The 18942-nt window shown below is 51.8% G+C and overlaps 1 protein-coding gene across 1 annotated transcript in view; it reads left to right on the top strand.

Moving 5' to 3' along the window:
- The window catches only part of Znf385c (zinc finger protein 385C), a 22279-nt gene extending 3430 nt beyond the window's left edge, over positions 1 to 18849 (top strand). Inside the window, exons 2-8 of the mRNA XM_021178375.2 lie at positions 8004 to 8152; positions 12170 to 12280; positions 14075 to 14240; positions 16266 to 16556; positions 16955 to 17151; positions 17393 to 17503; positions 17947 to 18849. Of these exons, the coding sequence (XP_021034034.1) occupies positions 8004 to 8152; positions 12170 to 12280; positions 14075 to 14240; positions 16266 to 16556; positions 16955 to 17151; positions 17393 to 17503; positions 17947 to 18183 (1262 nt within the window). The 3' untranslated portion in view covers positions 18184 to 18849. The remainder of the gene's footprint in view (positions 1 to 8003; positions 8153 to 12169; positions 12281 to 14074; positions 14241 to 16265; positions 16557 to 16954; positions 17152 to 17392; positions 17504 to 17946) is intronic.
- The last annotated feature ends 93 nt before the right edge of the window (positions 18850 to 18942 follow it).

Genomic DNA, 18942 nt, shown 5'->3' with positions numbered 1-18942 from the left:
TGTAGACCAGGCTGGCCTCAAACTCAGAAATCCGCTTGCCTCTGCCTCCTAAGTGCTAGGATTAAAGGCGTGTGCCACCACTGCCTGGCTCTAAGTTCCGTTTCTATACTGATGTTCCTCCCATAACTACAAACCCATTTCTCAGATGAAAAGAATGAGATTCCTAATAAATCTCCAGGGCAGAATTAAATCTAGCTAGGACTTCATGTATCCCAGGCATCTCTGAACTCCAGTCCCCAAGGACTGGGAGGCAGCCAGACGTTTCTGAATCTGGATTCCCTGTGCCTTATACCCGATCAGCTTCCAGGTAGGTTAACAGATTCTTGTTGGCAAGGCACAGATACATGTCACCATGTAATAAATCACTACAAAATCTGCCCCATCACCACCACCACTGACCTTTTGCTTCCCGTCTGCATCTCCTGCCCCAGCGTCCTGCTAGGTTCAGAACTCTGGGAAACCTACACCCTGCAGTATTCTACTTGTCTCATCCCTGTGAGCTCTCCTAGGAACTACCCATATTTGCAATAATTGAGTGGACCCCTGTTCCTTTTGCTCCCTGTGGCCTGACCACAGTGGCTCCTGCTGCAGTATGGGGCATTGGGATAAGGCCAGGAGGTGGGCTTGCCTGGGGCACAGTGGCTCTGCCTGAGACTCAGGTGGCGTCCTCTGCTGGTGCCTTTTTGCTCCTGTTACCACTAGTGGCTGCTGTTCAGTAGAGCTCAAGGAGACCGTGGCCCAGAGTGTCTGCCATCCAAGATGGTGTCCCCATGAGTGTGTGGGAGTGGTGCCGGGACACCTGGGCTGGCATTCAATCTTAGAGCTTCTGGGAAAGGGGTGGGAGTGAGGGCCTGTGTAGGTATGTTGGGGAACACACTGATGGAGACAGGGTTTACATGATCTGTGGCTAGGAGCATGGGGAGACCCACCTACATAGCCACACAGGAGCCTTTAGACCACGCAGGCTGCACTGGATTCCACTAGCTTGTAGAGGTCTATATGATCCAGCGCTGCTCACACTAGGCCGCCCCTGGTTAGCACTGATTCATATAGTTCAGCTGATTCCCCTCTCACCCCTCACCCCTGGCACCACCACCTCAGGCTGGCTCCTACAAGGTGACATAGGGTCTTGTAGATTTACAACAGCTCATTTGCTGGAACTTTCTGAGATGCTGCACATATGGTCCAGGCCATGTAACTCCTGAGTACTTCTATGTGGCTGATTTCAACTGAATAGGTTTTTGGTTTGTTTTGGACTAGATTCTAGTGGGTCTAAGGACTGCTGTCTGGAGCAATGTCTAAGTGGCTTCAACTTCCCAGGTTCCTTCATTGAAAACATCTCAGTGGACTTATTTGATCCTGCTGCTGGATGGGGTGGGACCGAGGTTCTAGGAATATGGGAAGGGTTCGACAAACTTCCGGGAGAGCACTTGTCACCTGGATCTTGGTCTTACACTTGTCCCCCATCCTCACATCCTTTGGGTGGCGGGCAGGGTAAAATCTTGACATCACAGGCTGTTGGAAAGCAAAGACATGGAAGGAAGTGATTTCCACCCTAACAAGTGCCCAAGGTCCATCTGCTGCGCACTCAGACAGACAGACAGACAGACAGATAAACACACACACATACACAAACACTCAGCTTGCTTTTTAAAATTCTTTCTCCAAATTTTGTGGTATACATTAGAAGCCAGGCACCATGGCTCTGTCTGGGGTTCGCACATGAAGACATTATTGGCCTGGGGATGTGGCTTGACTGGTAGAGCACTTGCCTCTAAAGCTTGCCCTGGGTTTGAGCTCCAGCATGCAGAGAGCTGGATGTGGTGGCACAGGGCTGTAATCGGGAGCTGGGGGTAGGAGAATAAGAAGTTCAAGGCCATCCTCTTTGTAGCACATTTGAGGCCAGCCTGATCTACACATGAGACCCTGTCTCAAAGACAGAAAAAGAAGAGAGAAGCCAGTTGTCTTTCCTTCCCTTGGGGAATGTATGGGACAGAGGGGAGACAGAAGGAGGGGAGAGATGTGAAGGAACAGAACCAGAAACAGATCTTCAGCATGTAAGGGGTGGCCTGGAGGGGACAGCAGGGGCAGTGATGGAAAAGTGGCGGGGGGGAGGGGAGGGGAGAGGAGGGCTTCCTGGGTAAAGGCATACTGTTGCAGATACACAGAGAATTGCACATAGGGGATTGGCTCAGACTGGAGGCCAGGACCAGCCCAGCAATAGGGGTTGGGGTAGCAGGGGGGATCTCTAAGATGTTGTCAGGGGATGGGGGAAGCTGATCAAGGAGAGAGGAAAAGTGGAAATTCTAGGCTCAGGGGAAGTTACAGGTGATGAGGTGCTTAGCGTGTCCAGGGACCTGGGTTTGATTTCCAGACAGGCAGACAGACAGACCTAGTAACAACTTCGGCAGCTTTATAAAATAGCCTCTTTGGGGATGGCTGGGCGGGATAAACAGGAGTACTAAGAATACAGAGATCTTTGGAGGCTGGGGAGGTTCTTGGCAAGGTGCCTGAGTTAAGCAGTAAAGTCCCACTGAAGAGGCAAAGGCACGGGAGCCCCGCTGAATAGGTATGAGCTGGCTGTTCTCAGGCTGTGGGGGGGAAACCGTGCAGAGGCAAAAAGACTCCTGCAGTGATCGAAACATGAGCGAGAGAGCCTGGCCTGGGCTGAGGCAGGCTGGGAGGAGAGGTGTTTTGCAGTGGGGCCTACGGCTGCAAGGAGGATGAGCATTTCGATTGTACGTCACCTGCTTGCGGCTTGAGAAACCTTGGGCAAATGACTTAGTCCAGTCCCTTGGTTTCCCAGCCCCCTGTCAGTAATAGTCTTGGTCTCCTTGGGGAATCATGTACAGTCTTAACCCAAGGCCTGGCTCAGTTCCCACTGACTGGATAAACAGCAGTTCCTGCTGGTCCTGCTGCAGCTGGGCACAAGAGGAGAGGACAGACTTCACACCACTAGGAGGTACCATAGGCAGGTCTGACCCAACTGGACCCGACCTTCAGGTCTCAGAGACTCATCCTGGGGAGGCAGAGACAACCAACTAGTTGTACTCACTGGAGCCTAGCCCAAAGCCTGTCCTCACCCTGTAGCCTATTCCTGAGACCTTTCCCAGGGCCACATGCCAGTGTTCATGAACATGAGCCAGCACCCATGTATGCTCATGTGCAACAGATGTGCCAGGGAAAAACAGACAGCCTTGAGATGCCCAGCTCTGTACTGATGATACAGGTGTCTGTGGGCTTTGAGGACAGCAGCCTGTGAGTTAGGAATCCGGGTGTTGGAGCCCTGGATCAGCCACAAAATACTCAGGAGCCCTGAGAATCACATCTGTCTTCGGGACTCAATTTGAGCTAAAAGTCTCTGCTGTGTTGAGATACTATAGCACTCTATGCCATCCAGGACTTTCCTTGTCCTGGAGCGTGGGAGGAAGGGAGGTTGGGAGGCCCTGGGGAAGGGGCTGGGGGCTCCCTTCCTCCTCCCAGTGCACCCCACTGCATGATTCTGCACACCCCTCCCCATCGAGTCCGGCCTATCCCTGTGGACAGCCTAAGCCCCCATCCCCCCTCAACACCACTCCTTTATCTCCTTCATCTCTAGTCTCCTACAGCAAAACTGGAATAACTTCCTAGACTACATTGGATGGATGGTTCTCCCTTAGCTTGCTGGGCTGTCTCTCTTGCCTCCCCATCAGCGTCCCTAGCTATGGAGTTGTTCTGTGGGTGAGGGAAGCGGGGTGTGTGTGTAAGCATTTGGAGGGAGTTTTCGGTCCCCTGTCCTGAGAGCAGGCATGGTGCCCCCTGGGAAGAAGGTGGCTGGAGAGGCCTCCAATTCCAAGTGCAAGCAGTACTTCAGTGAGCAGTGGAAGGAGGTGGTTCCCTGTCTGGACTTTGACTATAAGCAGAAGCTGGTATTCTTCTGTCCAGAGTGTTGCTAGGCCCTGGTGCACAAGCACACCAAAGACAAAAATGCCTTCATGGTGGGCACCAACAACTTCCAGGCTTTGGTAGTCAACCAGGGCCAGCCCACTCTGGAAGACCGTGCTGAGGGTGAAGGGACCTACCCCAGCCTGGCGACCACTCCCACCTCTAGGATTGTCAAGGTGGAGGCAGACCTGGCCAAAGTGGTTGTGTTAACAATATCTACTCTATGGCTAAAGAGGATGTGCCTGATAACCGCTGTTCAGCCCCGCTGGAGCTGCAGAGGCTCAACCTGGGTCAGACACTGATGGGCACAGAGCGTGGTGAATGCTATAGCCCCAGGAGAGTGAGGGACATCCAGGTGGGTGGCAGCCAGAGGTAAGGGGAGGCCAAAGAAAAGGGGAGACACTGAGCCACCTGGGAAAAGTTCCAGTATGCTAGGCCCTTGGGTAGTAACCAGCACACTTCATTCATATCTCCTCTATGCCAGACCCTCACCAAGTGCTGCCTAAGAGACCGGCACTGGGCCAGCCATATTGAGTATAACAGTAAAGAAGCCAGGCCTGGCCCTTATCATTGGATGAACACAGGCACGCTTCTCACTCCCTGGGCCAGATGTTGCAAGCTGGTCTTAGGCCATGGCTGACTTACCGTTGGGTTTGATGAGTTTTTACTGTGCTTTTGAAAAACTCAAATTAGTTTCAATCAAAAAAATTAAGCTGGGTGTGGTGGCACACCCTTTTAATCTCAGCACTGAGGAGGCAGAGGCAGAGGCAGGAAGGGTCTCCAGGAGTTCGAGGCCAGCTTGGTATACATGGTATATTCCAAGCCAGCTGGGGCTACATGGTGAGGCCCTGTCTCAAAAACCAAGCTAAACACAAACAAAAATTCAGAATTAAGCTGGGCCTGGTGGGCACACGCCTGGTGGCACATGAGTTTAATCCCAGCATTTGAGAGGCAGAGACAGTTGACTCTCTCTGAGTTCAAGGCCAGCCTAGTCTACAAAGCCCACCGCTTATAGATCTGCACTATTTCCCTGGCCGAACAGACCCTAAACCCCATGTCTATCTGGGTGAATATGAGAGCAAATTGGATGCCTTGTTCCATCTGCATGGTGGCCTCAGTTCCCACGTGGTCCCCGAGCTCCCTGCAGCCTTGGACTTTGCAGCTATTGACTTGACAGGTCCCCTGCCAATAACCCTGGCTCCCTGTTGCTGTAAAAATAGGAGGCCTGACCTTGCTTGGTGCGCTCTTTGGGAACCACAGCCCTAGCCTCGGCCTAGTGCCAGTTCACCTTCCTACGAAGCCTTCGCCCACTGCTGCTGGACGCTTTGGTGCAGAAGCTTGCCCTGGTCCTGCAGCACGAAGAGCCGGACCTTGCCTTGCTGCAGCCGGTGGTGATGGCAACTCGGCTCCCGGCGCGCGCGGCTCCATGGCTTCCCGAAGGAACTGGCGATCTCGGAGTCCGACTCCAAAGCACGGGGACGAACGCTGCACCTACTATAGTGTGGAGCTGCTTGGGGTACTCAGAGGCTACGCTGCGAGGCTTGGAGCGCCACCAAAAGGCTTTCCCGGACTCCGTGCGAAGGGGACTGCGGGACTCCTTCCCGGGACCCTCGCTGGATGCGATGGCCGCGTTGGCCATCCATCTCTGCAGCTACCCGCAGGCACCTGAGGAACTGTGCGCGCCCGGTATGGTGCGCCAGCGCGCTGGGGGACTTGGCGCTCTTGGAGCCTCGGGCGCCTCTGCTGGCGCGCATTCGGAGCTGCAGGAGCTCTTTCCCGACATTCGCGTCCTTGCCACCCTGACCTCAGTGCTGCTCGTGGGTGCGGAGCTGCTGGTCAAGGTGGGCTGCAGCCAGGAGCTGCGGTCGTGGGGACAAAGAGGAGTCGTGGCGGGCCGCAAGGCGGCCAGGTGGTGAAGATCGCGGTGGATGCTTCCCCTCTCCTCCAGCTGCATGAGTTTGACTCTGCATTGGCGTGGAGTTCTCAGAGAGTGGGTGCGGGAGGGACCTCTGGGGTGGCACTTCTCCTGAGAGTGGCCTCCCCTGACCTTAGCTAACCGAGGGGCCATGAAAATTGAAGGGTGAGATACGCAGCCTTAATCATACTACAGCCAAGCTGACCTACTAACTGCTCTTCTCTTCACCTACTCATCACCAAACCAGATCCCTGGCCTATGAGGAAAGAGCCTGGGCAAGTAGGTTGAGATGCTAGGTAAGATCTGGACAGCGCCGCCTATCCCTTCATCCCCACCACTACCACCCTATCTACCCGACCCCGCCCCTTCCGGCCTTTCAGACTTTCCCTTTCTGGATCCTTCCCTTGGGTTTCCAGTTTCCATTAAAGAAGGTTGGGCCTAGCCGGGCGTGGTGGCGCACGCCTTTAATCCCAGCACTGGGGAGGCAGAGGCAGGCGGATTTTTGAGTTCGAGGCCAGCCTGGTCTACAAAGTGAGTTCCGGGACAGCCAGGGCTACACAGAGAAACCCTGTCTCAAAAAATCTTTTTCCCTAGGAGATGGTAAACCAAATGACAGAGTGCTTGCTCCTGACATAGCACAACACTGTCTGTGCACAAACGGAGAGGTGAAAGCTCACCCTCAGTCTCTCCACGCTCCCCCTACCATCTGCCACCTGCCTGCTTTCCTGTATCTGGCTGTGTTTATAGGCATTACATCTACAGATGCTAAATAAACCCACCTGCTGTTTCAGGGGGTTAACACCCAAGCATTGAAAGGCACTTCTTTTGGTTTGGCAGTTACAGGACCCACGTAAGTCTCCAGTAACCTGGGTTGCTTTCTGCTCGTTTGTCTGTTTGTTTGCTTGTTTTTCGAGACAGGGTTTCTCTGTGTAGCCCTGGCTGACCTGGAACTCACTCTGTAGACCAGGCTGGTCTCGAACTCAGAAATCTGCCTGCCTCTGCCTCCAAAGTGCTAGGATTAAAGGTGTGCGCCACCACTGCCCAGCTTGCTTTCTGCTTTTATTTTTCCCTTTCCTCCCTTGAAATCTGGCTTGTCGGTTTCCATCCCCTTTCTGCCTTTACTTCACACTGTTACGACCAAAGACTACAAAACCACAGTGTTGTTCCCGTGGGTCCTGAGGACTGGCTTGGGGGTGTCACCCTGGATGCTGGATGGGGTGCATCCTCAGGGAAGCAGCAGGTACCTCACCAGCCCTGGGAACCCAACTGTTCAGAATGCTGTGGGTTTCTTTCTATCTTCTTAATTTTGTGGGACTTTTCTTTTGTTTTCTTTTGGTTTGGTTTTGGTTTTTTCAAAACAGAGTTTCTCTGTATAGCCCTGGCTGACCTGGAACTCACTTTGTAGACCAGGCTGGCCTTGAACTCAGAAATCTGCCTGCCTCTGCCTCCCAAGGGCTGGGATTAAAGGCGTGCGCCACCACCACCCGGCTTTGGGGGACTCTTAAAGATTTATTTGATACATATAAGCACAGACATATCTGGGCACTACGTGTGTGCCTGATGCCAGCAGAAGTCAGAAGCAGACATTGGGTCCCCTGTAACTGGAGTTACAGATGTGAGCTAACATGTGGGTGCTGGGAGTCAGACCCAGGTCCTGTAGAATGGCCAGTGCGCTGACCAATGTGCCATCTCCCAAGTCCTATGCTTTGGGTTTCTTTTCGTTCCTTCTGTGAGTGGCATGAAACCGGAAGTGAGAAAGGGACAGTTAGTGAGACCGAAAAGAGTTGGCCTTTCCCCGCACTCCCTGAGTTTGGTGCTTTGGGATCAGTGGGGACAAGTACTGTGTCATGCTGTCACCCTGTCACCATGGTTTTGTGTATGTCAACCCTGACTCCTCTAACCCCTCTCTTGGCTGGACTCCCTTTGGTATCTATTTGGGCCACTGTGCTGACCTTGTCAGTAAGAAAGGGTCACTCTTCTGCTTAGGAGACTTGAGCTGTGGAGTCCCGGACTCTGCTTCCACAACAGAGTTGGGTTGGTGCTGTGATGAAGAGGGAGCGGGGAGTTCCTGTCTTGGCAATACAACAGCCTTTTCTTCTGCAGCAGAGGTGGGAGAGAGCCCCGTGGCTCCTCATTTCAGACCTTGCCCTTCTTCCTTCTGCAGCAGGCCCGGCCTCCGGTGCCCCCAGCCCCTTGTTGGCCTCCCTGACTTTGCCCGCCCGGCCTCTGCAACCCCCGCTGGACCTGAAGCATTTGCTCGCCTTCCACCTCAATGGCACCACCCCGCTCAGTCTCTTCCCCAACTTCAGCACGGTATGGGCCTGGGCAGGAGGGTGGGGGGCATGTGCAAGGAAGGGGGTTGGGCAAGGAAGATGACTTGGCTGGCCCTAGGTGCTATCAAATAAGGACCCAGAACCCAGCTGTCACCTACCTAGAGATGAAGATGATGTCATCCCTACCCCACCATCACAACTGTTCGGAGATGGTGTTTTTTGTTTTGTTTTTGTTTTTGTTTTTTTGAGACAGAGATTCTCTGTATAGCCCTGGCTGTCCTGGAACTCAATTTGTAGACCAGGCTGGCCTTGAACTCAGAAATCTGCCTGCCTCTGCCTCCTGAGTGCTGGGATTAAAGGCGTGCGCCACCACACCTGGCGGAGATGGTGTTTTATGGATGATCCGTGTGTGTGTGTGTGTGTGTGTGTGTGTGTGTGTGTGTGTGAGCCATGTGTGCCCGTGGGCACTTGCTTTGGAGGTTAAAGATTATTTTATGATTTATGTATTTAGTTAGGTGCAAGTCGGTATGTGTTCACACGTGTGGGTGTACATGCCTGTGCGTGCGCAGCAGCCAGAGGAGGTCACTGGATGTTCTCTGTGGTCTCGCTCTGAACTTGGAGCGCCTGTTTTCTCAGCAAAGCGAGAGACCGGTGTGTTGAGGTTTGGTTTGTTGCTATGTATTGTAAGGCTAAATACTGACCCTGGTTGCCCTCAGGGACCAGAGAAAATCCTCACATACACCAAGTATCGCTATCTGACCTGGCTCTGTCATTTAAAACTATTAGTTGAATAAAGATGCTGACAGCCTAGATCTGGGCAGAAGAGAGGTAGGTGGGGTTTCAGTTCCCCCGGGTTGGTGTCTGAGGGGGACCATGAGAGAGGAAGAAGGTGGGTAAGGAAGAACAAGGAGGAGAGAGGAGAGGCGCTGGGAGAAGAGAGGAGAGGAGAGGAGAGGAGAGGAGAGGAGAGGAGAGGAGAGGCAACTAGGAGAGGAGATGGACCGTGAGCAGATGGCCAGGAGAAACAGCAAGGATTTGGGGTACACCGCTGGGGAGGCAGCCAGGCCAACAGTTAGAAGAGTAAATTAGGCGTTAGCCTCCAGTAAGTGACAAAGCTAAATAAAATGGCCATAGTCTGAGTCTCATTTATTTGTAAGCTAGTCGGGGATAAGCTTAAATTGGTTCTGCTACAGACCAGCATAACCCAGCAATCCTCCTGCTGTCATTCCCAGGGGGCTGAGATTACAGACTTGCATAAAGGCACCTGGGTTGTTATGTGGGTGCTGGGATCTGAACTCTGACCCTCATGATTGCATGGCAAGTACTCTTCACTGCTGAGCTGTGGCTCCAGACCTTGAGTTATATCTTTGTCTTGGAGCTTGTGTACCTACCTGGAGGTCTGTGTGTTATATGTGTGAGTTCATGTGTTATTTGTGAAGATGTGTGTGTGTGTGCCTAGGGATTTGTATATACTCTGTGTGTGTGTGTGTGGTGTGGTGTATACAATGTGTGGTGTGTGTGTATGTGCATGTAGTATGTGTGGTGTGGTATGGTGTGTATATGTGTGTGTGGTGTATGGTGTGTGTGTGTTTGTGAGTCTGAGGGGTTTGGGTGTCTTTGTACCTTCTCTTATGTGCTGGGTATGGATGTATTTTAGGTGAAAGTCCATCTGTGGTTGCATAGTATCTGTGTGTCTGAGAATATCTTTCTACTTGTCTGTGAATCTATGACTGCTGCTAAGCATATGTGTTTGTGTCTGTATATTTCTCTCCTGTGCTTGGATTCATATGTGTGGTGTGTGTGTGGTGTGGTGTGGTGTGTGTGTGTGGTATGTGTGTATGGTGTGTATGTGTGTGATGTGTAGTGTGTGTGGTATAGTGTGTGGTATGGTGTGGTGTGTGTGTGTGTGTGGTATGTGTGTGGTGTGTTTATATGTGTGGTGTGGTGTGTGTGTGTGTGTGTGTGGTATGTGTGGTGTGTGTGTGTGTGGTATGTGTGTATGGTGTGTATGTGTGTGATGTGTAGTGTGTGTGGTATAGTGTGTGGTATGGTGTGTGGTGTGTGTGTGTGTGGTATGTGTGTGGTGTGTTTATGTGTGTGGTGTGGTGTATGTGTGTGTGGTATGTGTGGTGTGTGTGTGTGTGTGGTATGTGTGTATGTGTGTGATGTGTAGTGTGTGTGGTATAGTGTGTGGTATGGTATGTGTGTGGTGTGTTTATGTGTGTGGTATGGTGTATGTATGCGTGGTGTGTATGGTGTGTGGTGTGTAGTGTGTGTGTGGTGTATGTGTGCGTGGTGTGTATGGTGTGTGTGTGTGTGTGTGGTGTGTAGTGTGTGTGGTATGTGTGGTGTGTAGTGTGTGTGTGGTGTGTGTGTGGTGTGTGTGTGTGTGGTGTGTGGCAGGAGCAGATGTTAGGAGGCCTCCCTGAGGTGTTAGGAACAGCTTCCCTTTAATTCTCAAATGAAATCATGGATGAGCTCCACTCTCTCCTCAAGAGACTATGTCACATGTCACGTGCCTTCCCAGTAACCCGGAGAGGTCCCCCACGCTTTGTCCCCTGCAGGGTGGTACAGAGTTCCTGAGGAACATGAGACATCTGGGCATGGGCCTATGAGCTTCAGCCCCTACTGTCATTTACAGATGTGCTTACTGCCCGAAGGAGTGGGCTCCCAAAGGCAGGTGACACTACTGTTGGCCCAGTGTCAAGATCTCCCTCTGAAATCCTGATGCAGGGCTGGCTGTCCCTTGGGCACTGTCCAGCTTGTAACCTCTGTCCTCAGGGAGTTCCTTTAGCATGCTCATCTCTCTGCCTCAGGTTTCTTCCCATGGGAAGGTTTGGAAAGTTCCTTTTGACTAAACCAGACAACCTCTCCTTTGACTCCAACAACCTAGGTGTCTAATGCACAGCATGGTGGCCCTGCCTGCAATGCCAGCATTCTGGAGACTAAGGAATGGGTACTAATGACAGCCTGGGCTACACAGTGACTTAAAGGCCAGCCTGAGCTACGTAGTGAGACTCTGCCCCCCCCAAACAAACAAACAAAAGTTCAAAACTTAGGCCCCTAAGAGAAGAAAACAGAAGAGAGAGAGAGAGAGAGAGAGAGAGAGAGAGAGAGAGAGAGAGAGAGAGAGAAAGCTAAAGTGGCTTGGGATATAGTAAAGTTGGAAGAGAGTTTGCCTAGCATGCACAAAGTCCAGAGTTTGATTCCCAGCACTGTATAAATCAGATGTGGTAGCACATGCCTTTAATCTTGGGAGGTAGAGGCAAGAAGGAGAGTTTAAGGTCACCCTCAGCTACACAGTGACTTTATCTCAAAAGAAAGAAAGAAAGACAGACTACTACATTGTGTTGCATGCCTATAATCCCAACACTTGGAAGCTGAGGCAAGAAGACAAGGCTTCTAAGGCCATCCTGACCTAGGAGAGACTTTGTCTCAAAATAGATAGATAATCAAGAGAACAAAAAAAATGAACAAAACATATTAATTAGGGAGAAAAAGAAAACAATCAAGTTCATATTGCAAAAGGGACAATCCTGCTACCTGGGGAGCCACAGGCCTCCTGCGTTGTCCTGCTTGGCCACCTGCCTTCCTTTCCTCCTTAAGCAGGCTTCATTCTGCTTAGCAGTCATCAGACTTTGGGACAGGAGCAAAGGTGGTGAGGTAGGGCTTCTTGCCCCTACCAGCAGGTCCAAGTACAAAAGCTGGGTCAGGACAGGAAATCCCACCAAAACAAAAATCTCAAAACTAAGACCAGAAGGGCAGCAAGAGACACCAAGGTCAGGCCATGGCCCTAAGCACAGCCTGGTCATCCTCTAGGCACCTGACAGATCACGTCTGCCAGGAAAAGGCTGTACCCTTGTCAGAGTTATAGCATGAGCCGGGGTTTCTGGGCGGCTGACTGTATCTTGAACTGCACCTTTCCTGAGCACGCAGGAGGAACTAAGTCCTATCACTCCCCCCTCACACTGAACACGCAGGAGAAACTAAGTCCTATCACTCCCCCCTCACACTGAACATGCAGGAGAAACTAAGTCCTATCACTCCCCCCTCACAGATGGACCCAGTCCAGAAAGCTGTCATCAGCCACACATTTGGGGTCCCCTCCCCTCTGAAGAAGAAGCTGTTCATCTCCTGTAACATCTGTCATCTGCGGTTCAACTCAGCGGTGAGAGGGAATCATGGGATTGGGACTCGGAGGGAGCAGGGTCTCCTTCGGGGCTGCTGTCATGGGAGCTGGTAGCAAAGGGGCTGTTGCTCTGACCACCATCCTCTCCTGACTCCTGCCCCTTCTCATACTTCTTCCTGACTCCATGTAGCCCACTAGAATTCCATTCTCCTCCCCTCTGCTTCACACCCATCTTATGGATGTCCCAGAGGCCACAATGTGAACTCCCGGTATTGACTTAAGATGTTTACAGCATGTATTCACCCCAGCATCTTTGGAAGGGGGCTGGAATTTGCTGTAGAGACAATGCGGTCCTCAAACTCACAGAGAACTGCTTGCCTCTCTCCCAAGTGCTGGAATTAAAGGCATGCCTTATCATGCCCAGCTTGATTGAATTTTGTTGTAGTTGTTGAGACAGGGTCTGTATAACTCTAGCTGGAACTTACTCTGTAGACCAGACTGGCCTGAAATCTGCCTGCCTCTGCCTACCTGGTGCTGAGATTAAAGGTGTACACCACTACACTTCATCACCCTAATGGACTCCCATGATGCATCTGTGAGAGGTACAGAGACACAATTACCATCTTCACTTTTCTGAGGAGAACACAGTCTCATGGTGGATAAATAACTTACCAGGGAGCACAGCTGGTGAATAACATTTCTAGGGTTTGAACCCAGCCCTGACTGACCCTGAAGTCTGCACACTCCTACTGCAGCCTATCCTGGGGGAGCAGAGGAGGGTAATCTCATTGTGGGGTTTGGGTGAGGTGTCTGAACCACAGTGGAGCCAAAGAGCCAAAGGGGAGGGCCTGTGGAGGCTGGTCTTTCCCACTTTTGGGAAATAGTTGAGAAACAAATAGAGTCTCCTGGCTGAAGTAAAGAGGATTCTGACACCCAGCTGTGGCATCCTCTCCAGATGTTTAGGTCACATCATTCTACAAAATGTCAGTAAAGAGATTTGCTGGAAGGGACATGTCTCCATTCCTAGGCCCTGACAGAATGGCTGGGCCAACAGCAAATGCTCAAAAATTATTTTTAAAATAACGAACAATGGAATGTTTTTGATGAGGACTGCTGTGCTCTCTGTGGGCGGACTCCGTAACATTCAGGAGACCCTGCTTTATAAAATAGACCCTGACAACTCATATCCCATTTAACATGAACCATCACGAAGCTTCAAGCGGGGCACACCTGTGGTCCTGTTACTCGGGAGGCTGAGGCAGGAGGATTAAGAGTTAAAGCCAGCCTGGGCCACAGAGTAAGTAGTTCATTTCCAGAATATTCTGTACATATAGGCAGACACCCAAGGGCATCACTTGGGTAATGTCCCTGGGTTCAACACTTCTGGATCTGGGAACACAGAAACAAATAAGGTTGGAGAGATGTGGCTTAGTGGAGTCCAGTAATCACAAGGCTTTGTGTGCAACTCTAGGTTCAACACACACACACACACATACACACACACACACACACACACACACACACACACACTGCCTTTGAGTGAGGTGCTGTTTCTTGCCTAGAGATGCAGAGCTTACATATATGGCCAAGTTTGATTCTGAGGGCAGGCTGCCTGCATGGGAGCCCCTGTGTGAGAACAAGCTGTTGTAAACCTCAGGCAGGGCTCTATACATGTGGCAATGATGGTGACACTGACATCACTCCTTTGTGGATGAGCCTTGTGTCCGCCCCTTTGACCACATATTCCTCTGGCCTATCCCCCTGCTCAGCCTCCCTCCTAGATTAGGCATGTGACCCATGGGAAGAAGGTGACCCCTCCCCTCCCTCTTCCAGAACCAGGCTGAGGCTCATTACAAGGGCCACAGACACGCCAGAAAACTCAAGGCTGTGGAAGCTGCCAAGAGCAAGCAGAGGCCTCGAAACCCAACCACAAACGGGACAGTGGTGTCTTCAGCCTCACCTCCAGTCAGTGGAAGCCCTGGAACCCCTCAGAGCAAAGGTCAGTCTTGATTTCAAGTTCACACAACGAGGCTGGCTTCTGACAGTGGCTTGAGTGACTCTGGCTCTTCAACCATCTTTCTTTCCTTTTTCTTTTGTTTGGTTTTTCAAGACAGGGTTTCTCAGTGTAGTCGCAACTGTCCTGGAACTCACTCTGTAGACCAGGCTGGACTTGAATTTATAGAGATCTATCCACCTGCCTCTGCCTCATGACAGTGCTGGGATTAAAGGCATGCACCACTACTACCTGGCTTTTTTTTTTTTAACTTGGGATTTTTTGGTGTGTGTATGTGTGTGTGTGAATGTGTGTGTGCATGTGTGTGTGCATGTGTGTGTGAATGTGTGTGTGAATGTGTGTGTGCATGTGTGTGTGTGAATGTGTGTGTGAATGTGAATGGGTGTGTGAGTGGGTGTGTGTAAATGTGTGTGTGAATGTGTGTGTGAATGTCTGTGTGTGTGAATGTGTGTGTGCGTGTGTGTGAATGTGTGTGTGTGAATGTGTTGGTGAATGTGAATGTGTGTGTGAATGTGTGTGTGTGTATGTGTGTGTGAACGTGTTGGTGCTCATGGAACATAGAGGCCAGGAGGGGTCATGAGGTCCCCTGGAGCTGGAGTAGCAGTGGCTATGGGTGCCGGGGACTGCACCCCCATCTGCTGCCCCTGGAGCTGGAGTAGCAGTGGTTATGGGTGCCGGGACTGCACCCCCATCTGCTGCAAGAACAGTGCATGCTCTTAACAGCTGCGCCATCTCTAGCTTTTCACCATATTTCCTGCTTAAAAAAAAAATGACCCCTAATATACAGACATTGGCAGACACCTATACTGTTCCTTCCTCAGGCTGACTCTGGATCAGGCAACGTGCTGCCAGCACACCTAGCCTGAGCTAGGATTCAACTACTCCCTGTGTTGGTTCCCTAAGCCTGGCAGAACACATGGCTCCAAAGTAGGTGGCTGAAACAATAGAAGTGTATTTTCTCCACAATCTAGAGGGCAGAGGTCTGCATTCAGATGTGGGTAGGTTTGGTTTTTTTACCTGGGGGCCAGAGGGAGAAGCTCCTGCGTCTCAGCTAATGGGCACCACTGTCCCCCACACTCCTTAGAGACAGAGGAAGGAGAATCCAGAGTTCCAGGTCAGTCTGGACTACACATCAAATTTAAGGCTAGCCAAGGTTCTGTAAGACCCTGACTCAGAAAAGAAAGGACAGGGGGCTGGGGGTCTACCTCAGTGGGTACAGTACAGTACTTGCAGACCACTTGGGAAGTCCTGGAGTTTGATTCCTAATACCACCACGAAACTGGGAATAGTGGCACGGACCCATGATCACAGCATTTGTGAGGTGGAGGCAGGAAGGCTAGAAGTTCAAGGGTATCCTCAGCTATATAGTGAGTTCATGGCCAGCCTGAGATACATTAGACTCTGACAAAAAACAACATTCCCCCTAAAACCTCCACTAACACCCATCATGTCTGAGTTTACATGTGGTCAGTTTCCCTTCCTGTGCTGTGTTCTCTGCCTCAAAGATAGATTACCATTCACCTGTATGATGGATCTCACCAATTTCCAGTTTAATGCTATTATAATACTAAAACATTCTAGCACATCTTTCTGGTGACTTCTACTTAATACTGAGGAGCTAGAACATTAGACTGAAAGTGTGACCTATTCTGTCCGATTTTATGATTTTTTTTATTTGGTTTGGTTTTTTGAGACAGGATTTCTCTGTATAGCCCTGGCTGTCCTGGGACTCACTTTGTAGACCAGGCTGGCCTCGAACTCAGAAATCTGCCTGCCTCTGCCTCCCGAATGCTGGGATTAAAGGCGCGCGCCACCACACCAGGCCGATTTTATGATTTTTATACAGGGAAACTGAGGCCCAAATTTGCCTAGTGAGTTGGTGGCAGGGTGAACCCAGAATTTAGTGCTAGCTGTCCTTTACCAGGAAGCTTTCCAGACTCCCATTCTATCACCATGTCAGTGTTGCGCCTCAGAGATCCAAATCTCCCTGTATGTCCCATGTCCTTGCAGGTCCCGCATCCCCTCCTCTTGGCCCTTCACTTCAGCTCCCACCAACCCCGGACCCATCAGCCGGAGACCCCGTCCACTCAGAACTTTCTGATGCTGCTGCTTCGTCTTCCTCCTCTTCCTGTCCACCCTGCTCCCCGGATCCCAGCAGGGAAGCACCAGGGCCTGAGCCAGCAGAAGGGGCCGTGGGAAGTGGAGTGAATGGGGAGGGCAAGGGCGAGAAGGGACGCCTCTACTGCCCTACCTGTAAAGTGACAGTGAACTCCGCCTCTCAGCTTCAGGCTCACAACACAGGTCAGTGCTTCCCAGGTGCCATGCCATTCATGGCCAGGTGACAGAGGAACCTACCCACTGTTACTACAAAGACATTTCTGGGTCCTTCTCTTCGTCCCAAGGGAGGAGCATTGGGAAGAGAAGTCTGCAGCAACCAGAACTGAAGGTCACTAAGGGACTGGAGTACCCTCCTCCACACTCCTTAGATCAAAAGGAAGGGACTTTTTCCCAGATGTCTATTTTAAAAGGCCATCTTCCCTAAGGGATGTCCACAGAAAGCCATAGACAGCCCGAGATGCTGGGAAGACAGAAGCCTGTGTGCCTGGGGGCCCATGTGTGTGCGGAGGGGTAGCCAAGCTAACCTAGTTTGATGCTATGGCCTCCCTTCCGTCTTGAGAGACCGTTTTCTTTCCTTCCAGGAGCTAAGCACAGATGGATGGTGGAAGGTCATCAAGGGGCTCCCCGAAGGGGCCGGGGCCGTCCTGTGTCCCGAGGAGGGACTGGACACAAGACCAAGAGAGTGATAGGAAACCGTGGGGGCCGGCAGGGACCCAGCCCTCCTTTCCATTGTGCCCTCTGTCAGCTCCATGTCAATTCAGAGACCCAGCTCAAGCAGGTAGGAGAAGGGAGGCCAAGATAGGATGGGTATCAGAGCAAGGGAGGAAGCATTGATGCCCACTGAGGGATGGATGTGGCTAGGCTGTCCAGGACTGTCCCACGCGGAGAGCCCCTTGTGTGTGTGTTGAATATGCGAACTATGGATAAGAAGAAGTCTGAGATAGTCTGACAATAGAATAGTTTGGGTTCTGTGGGCTTTCTTGTCTCATTCTCTGTCTGTCTGTCTGTCTGTCTGTCAGCACATGAGCAGCCGGAGGCACAAAGACCGGCTGGCTGGGAAGCCCCCCAAGTCCTCCAGCCAGCATAGCAAGCTGCAGAAGCACACAGCACTGGCTGTGAGTGTTCTCAAGGTACCTGTCTCTAGGAGGACCATGGTCTATATGGGAGAGAGGAGGAGGCAGGGCCAGCTGAAAGGCTTGGGGTGCAGCAAGAGGGAGGCTGCTGGTCCTGCAGGTTAGAGGGTGGAGGTGGGCCATACCCAGAGGAATTTCCTGCGGGTGGGCTGGGCCTAAGGGTCATAATATGAAGGGCAAAAGCCAGGGGTGGGCGTGCTTATCCTAGAGACTATCTCTTCCTACCCCTCACAGTGCGGCCTGTCCCGAGGCTGTCCATCTGCTGGGCAGGAAGACAGCTGGCACAGCAAGGCCCCCTGGCATGACTGTTTGGGGGCGGGAGGGAGGAGGTTAGACTTAGAACTCTAAAAGGCACGTCCCCAAGGCTCCTGGATGTGTCCCAGGGAGGGGGCGGGCTTCTCTGGTATCAGAGACCCTGTCCATTTCTGTTTTTATTGTAGTCTAAATTGGCCTTGCAGAAGCAACTCACCAAGACGCTGGCAGCCCGCTTCCTGCCTGGTCCACTGCCCACCACAGCTGCTGCCATCTGTGCCCTGCCAGGGCCCCTGACCCTCCGGCCTGCTGCAACAGCAGCTGCTACCCTCTTCCCAGCTCCTGTCCTGGGCCCAGCTCTGTTTCGTTCTCCAGCAGGAGCTGTCCGCCCTGCTGCAGGACCCATCCTTTTTGCTCCCTATTAGCGGACTCAGAATGGCCACATCCTATCTCTTCCAGCCAGACACTTGTCTCCACATCCCACAGAGACTGCCTTTTGCAGTTTCCGGGTTCCCACCCAACCTGGGTAGCTGCTCTTCACTCAGACTGGGGTTCTCCAGTCCCCTGGCTCTGAGGACCACCACTACCCTCCTTTCCTGGGCCAGCCCTAGGCTGCCCTGCATCTATGATTTAACAAATCCCAAAGATCTATGCAAAAATCACAGCCCCAGTCTCATGGTGCTCTCATACCCAGACCCCAACTAGAGATGTACACAGATCTGACAGCATTTTAGCTCCCAAGGGCCAGCCTCTCCTGCCATGTTCTAGAGCGGTCTGGACAATCACTAGAGACAGGGATCTCAAACTGAAGTGGGCTGGAACCTATCAGGCATATTTACCATGGGATAGCCAGGTATGGTGGTGCATTCCTGCAATCCTAGGACCTGGATTACGAGTTCAAAGTCAGTTTGAGCCATATAGCTAGACACTGTCTCAAACACCAAAACAACCACAAGTTGACTACAGGCCATAGAGATGAGAGGCCCCAAAGTTCTTCAAAAATGTACTGTGCAAGTGAGGCAGAGTTGAGACGACGCGCCATCTGCTCTGTGGGGGTGGGGCTTGAAGGTCAGAGTGGTGTTCAGGCTGGGCCTGACTGTGTCATCCTGGCTGGTCTAGAACTGTGTGCTCAGGCTGGCAAACTCAAAAAAGCTACCTGCCTCTGCCTCTTAAGTAATGGAACT

Source organism: Mus caroli, chromosome 11 (genome assembly GCF_900094665.2).
Source record: "Mus caroli chromosome 11, CAROLI_EIJ_v1.1, whole genome shotgun sequence".
Lineage (NCBI taxonomy): Eukaryota > Metazoa > Chordata > Mammalia > Rodentia > Muridae > Mus > Mus caroli.
The sequence above is the reverse complement of the archived record's forward strand: the minus strand, read 5'-3'. Positions and strand labels throughout refer to the sequence as shown.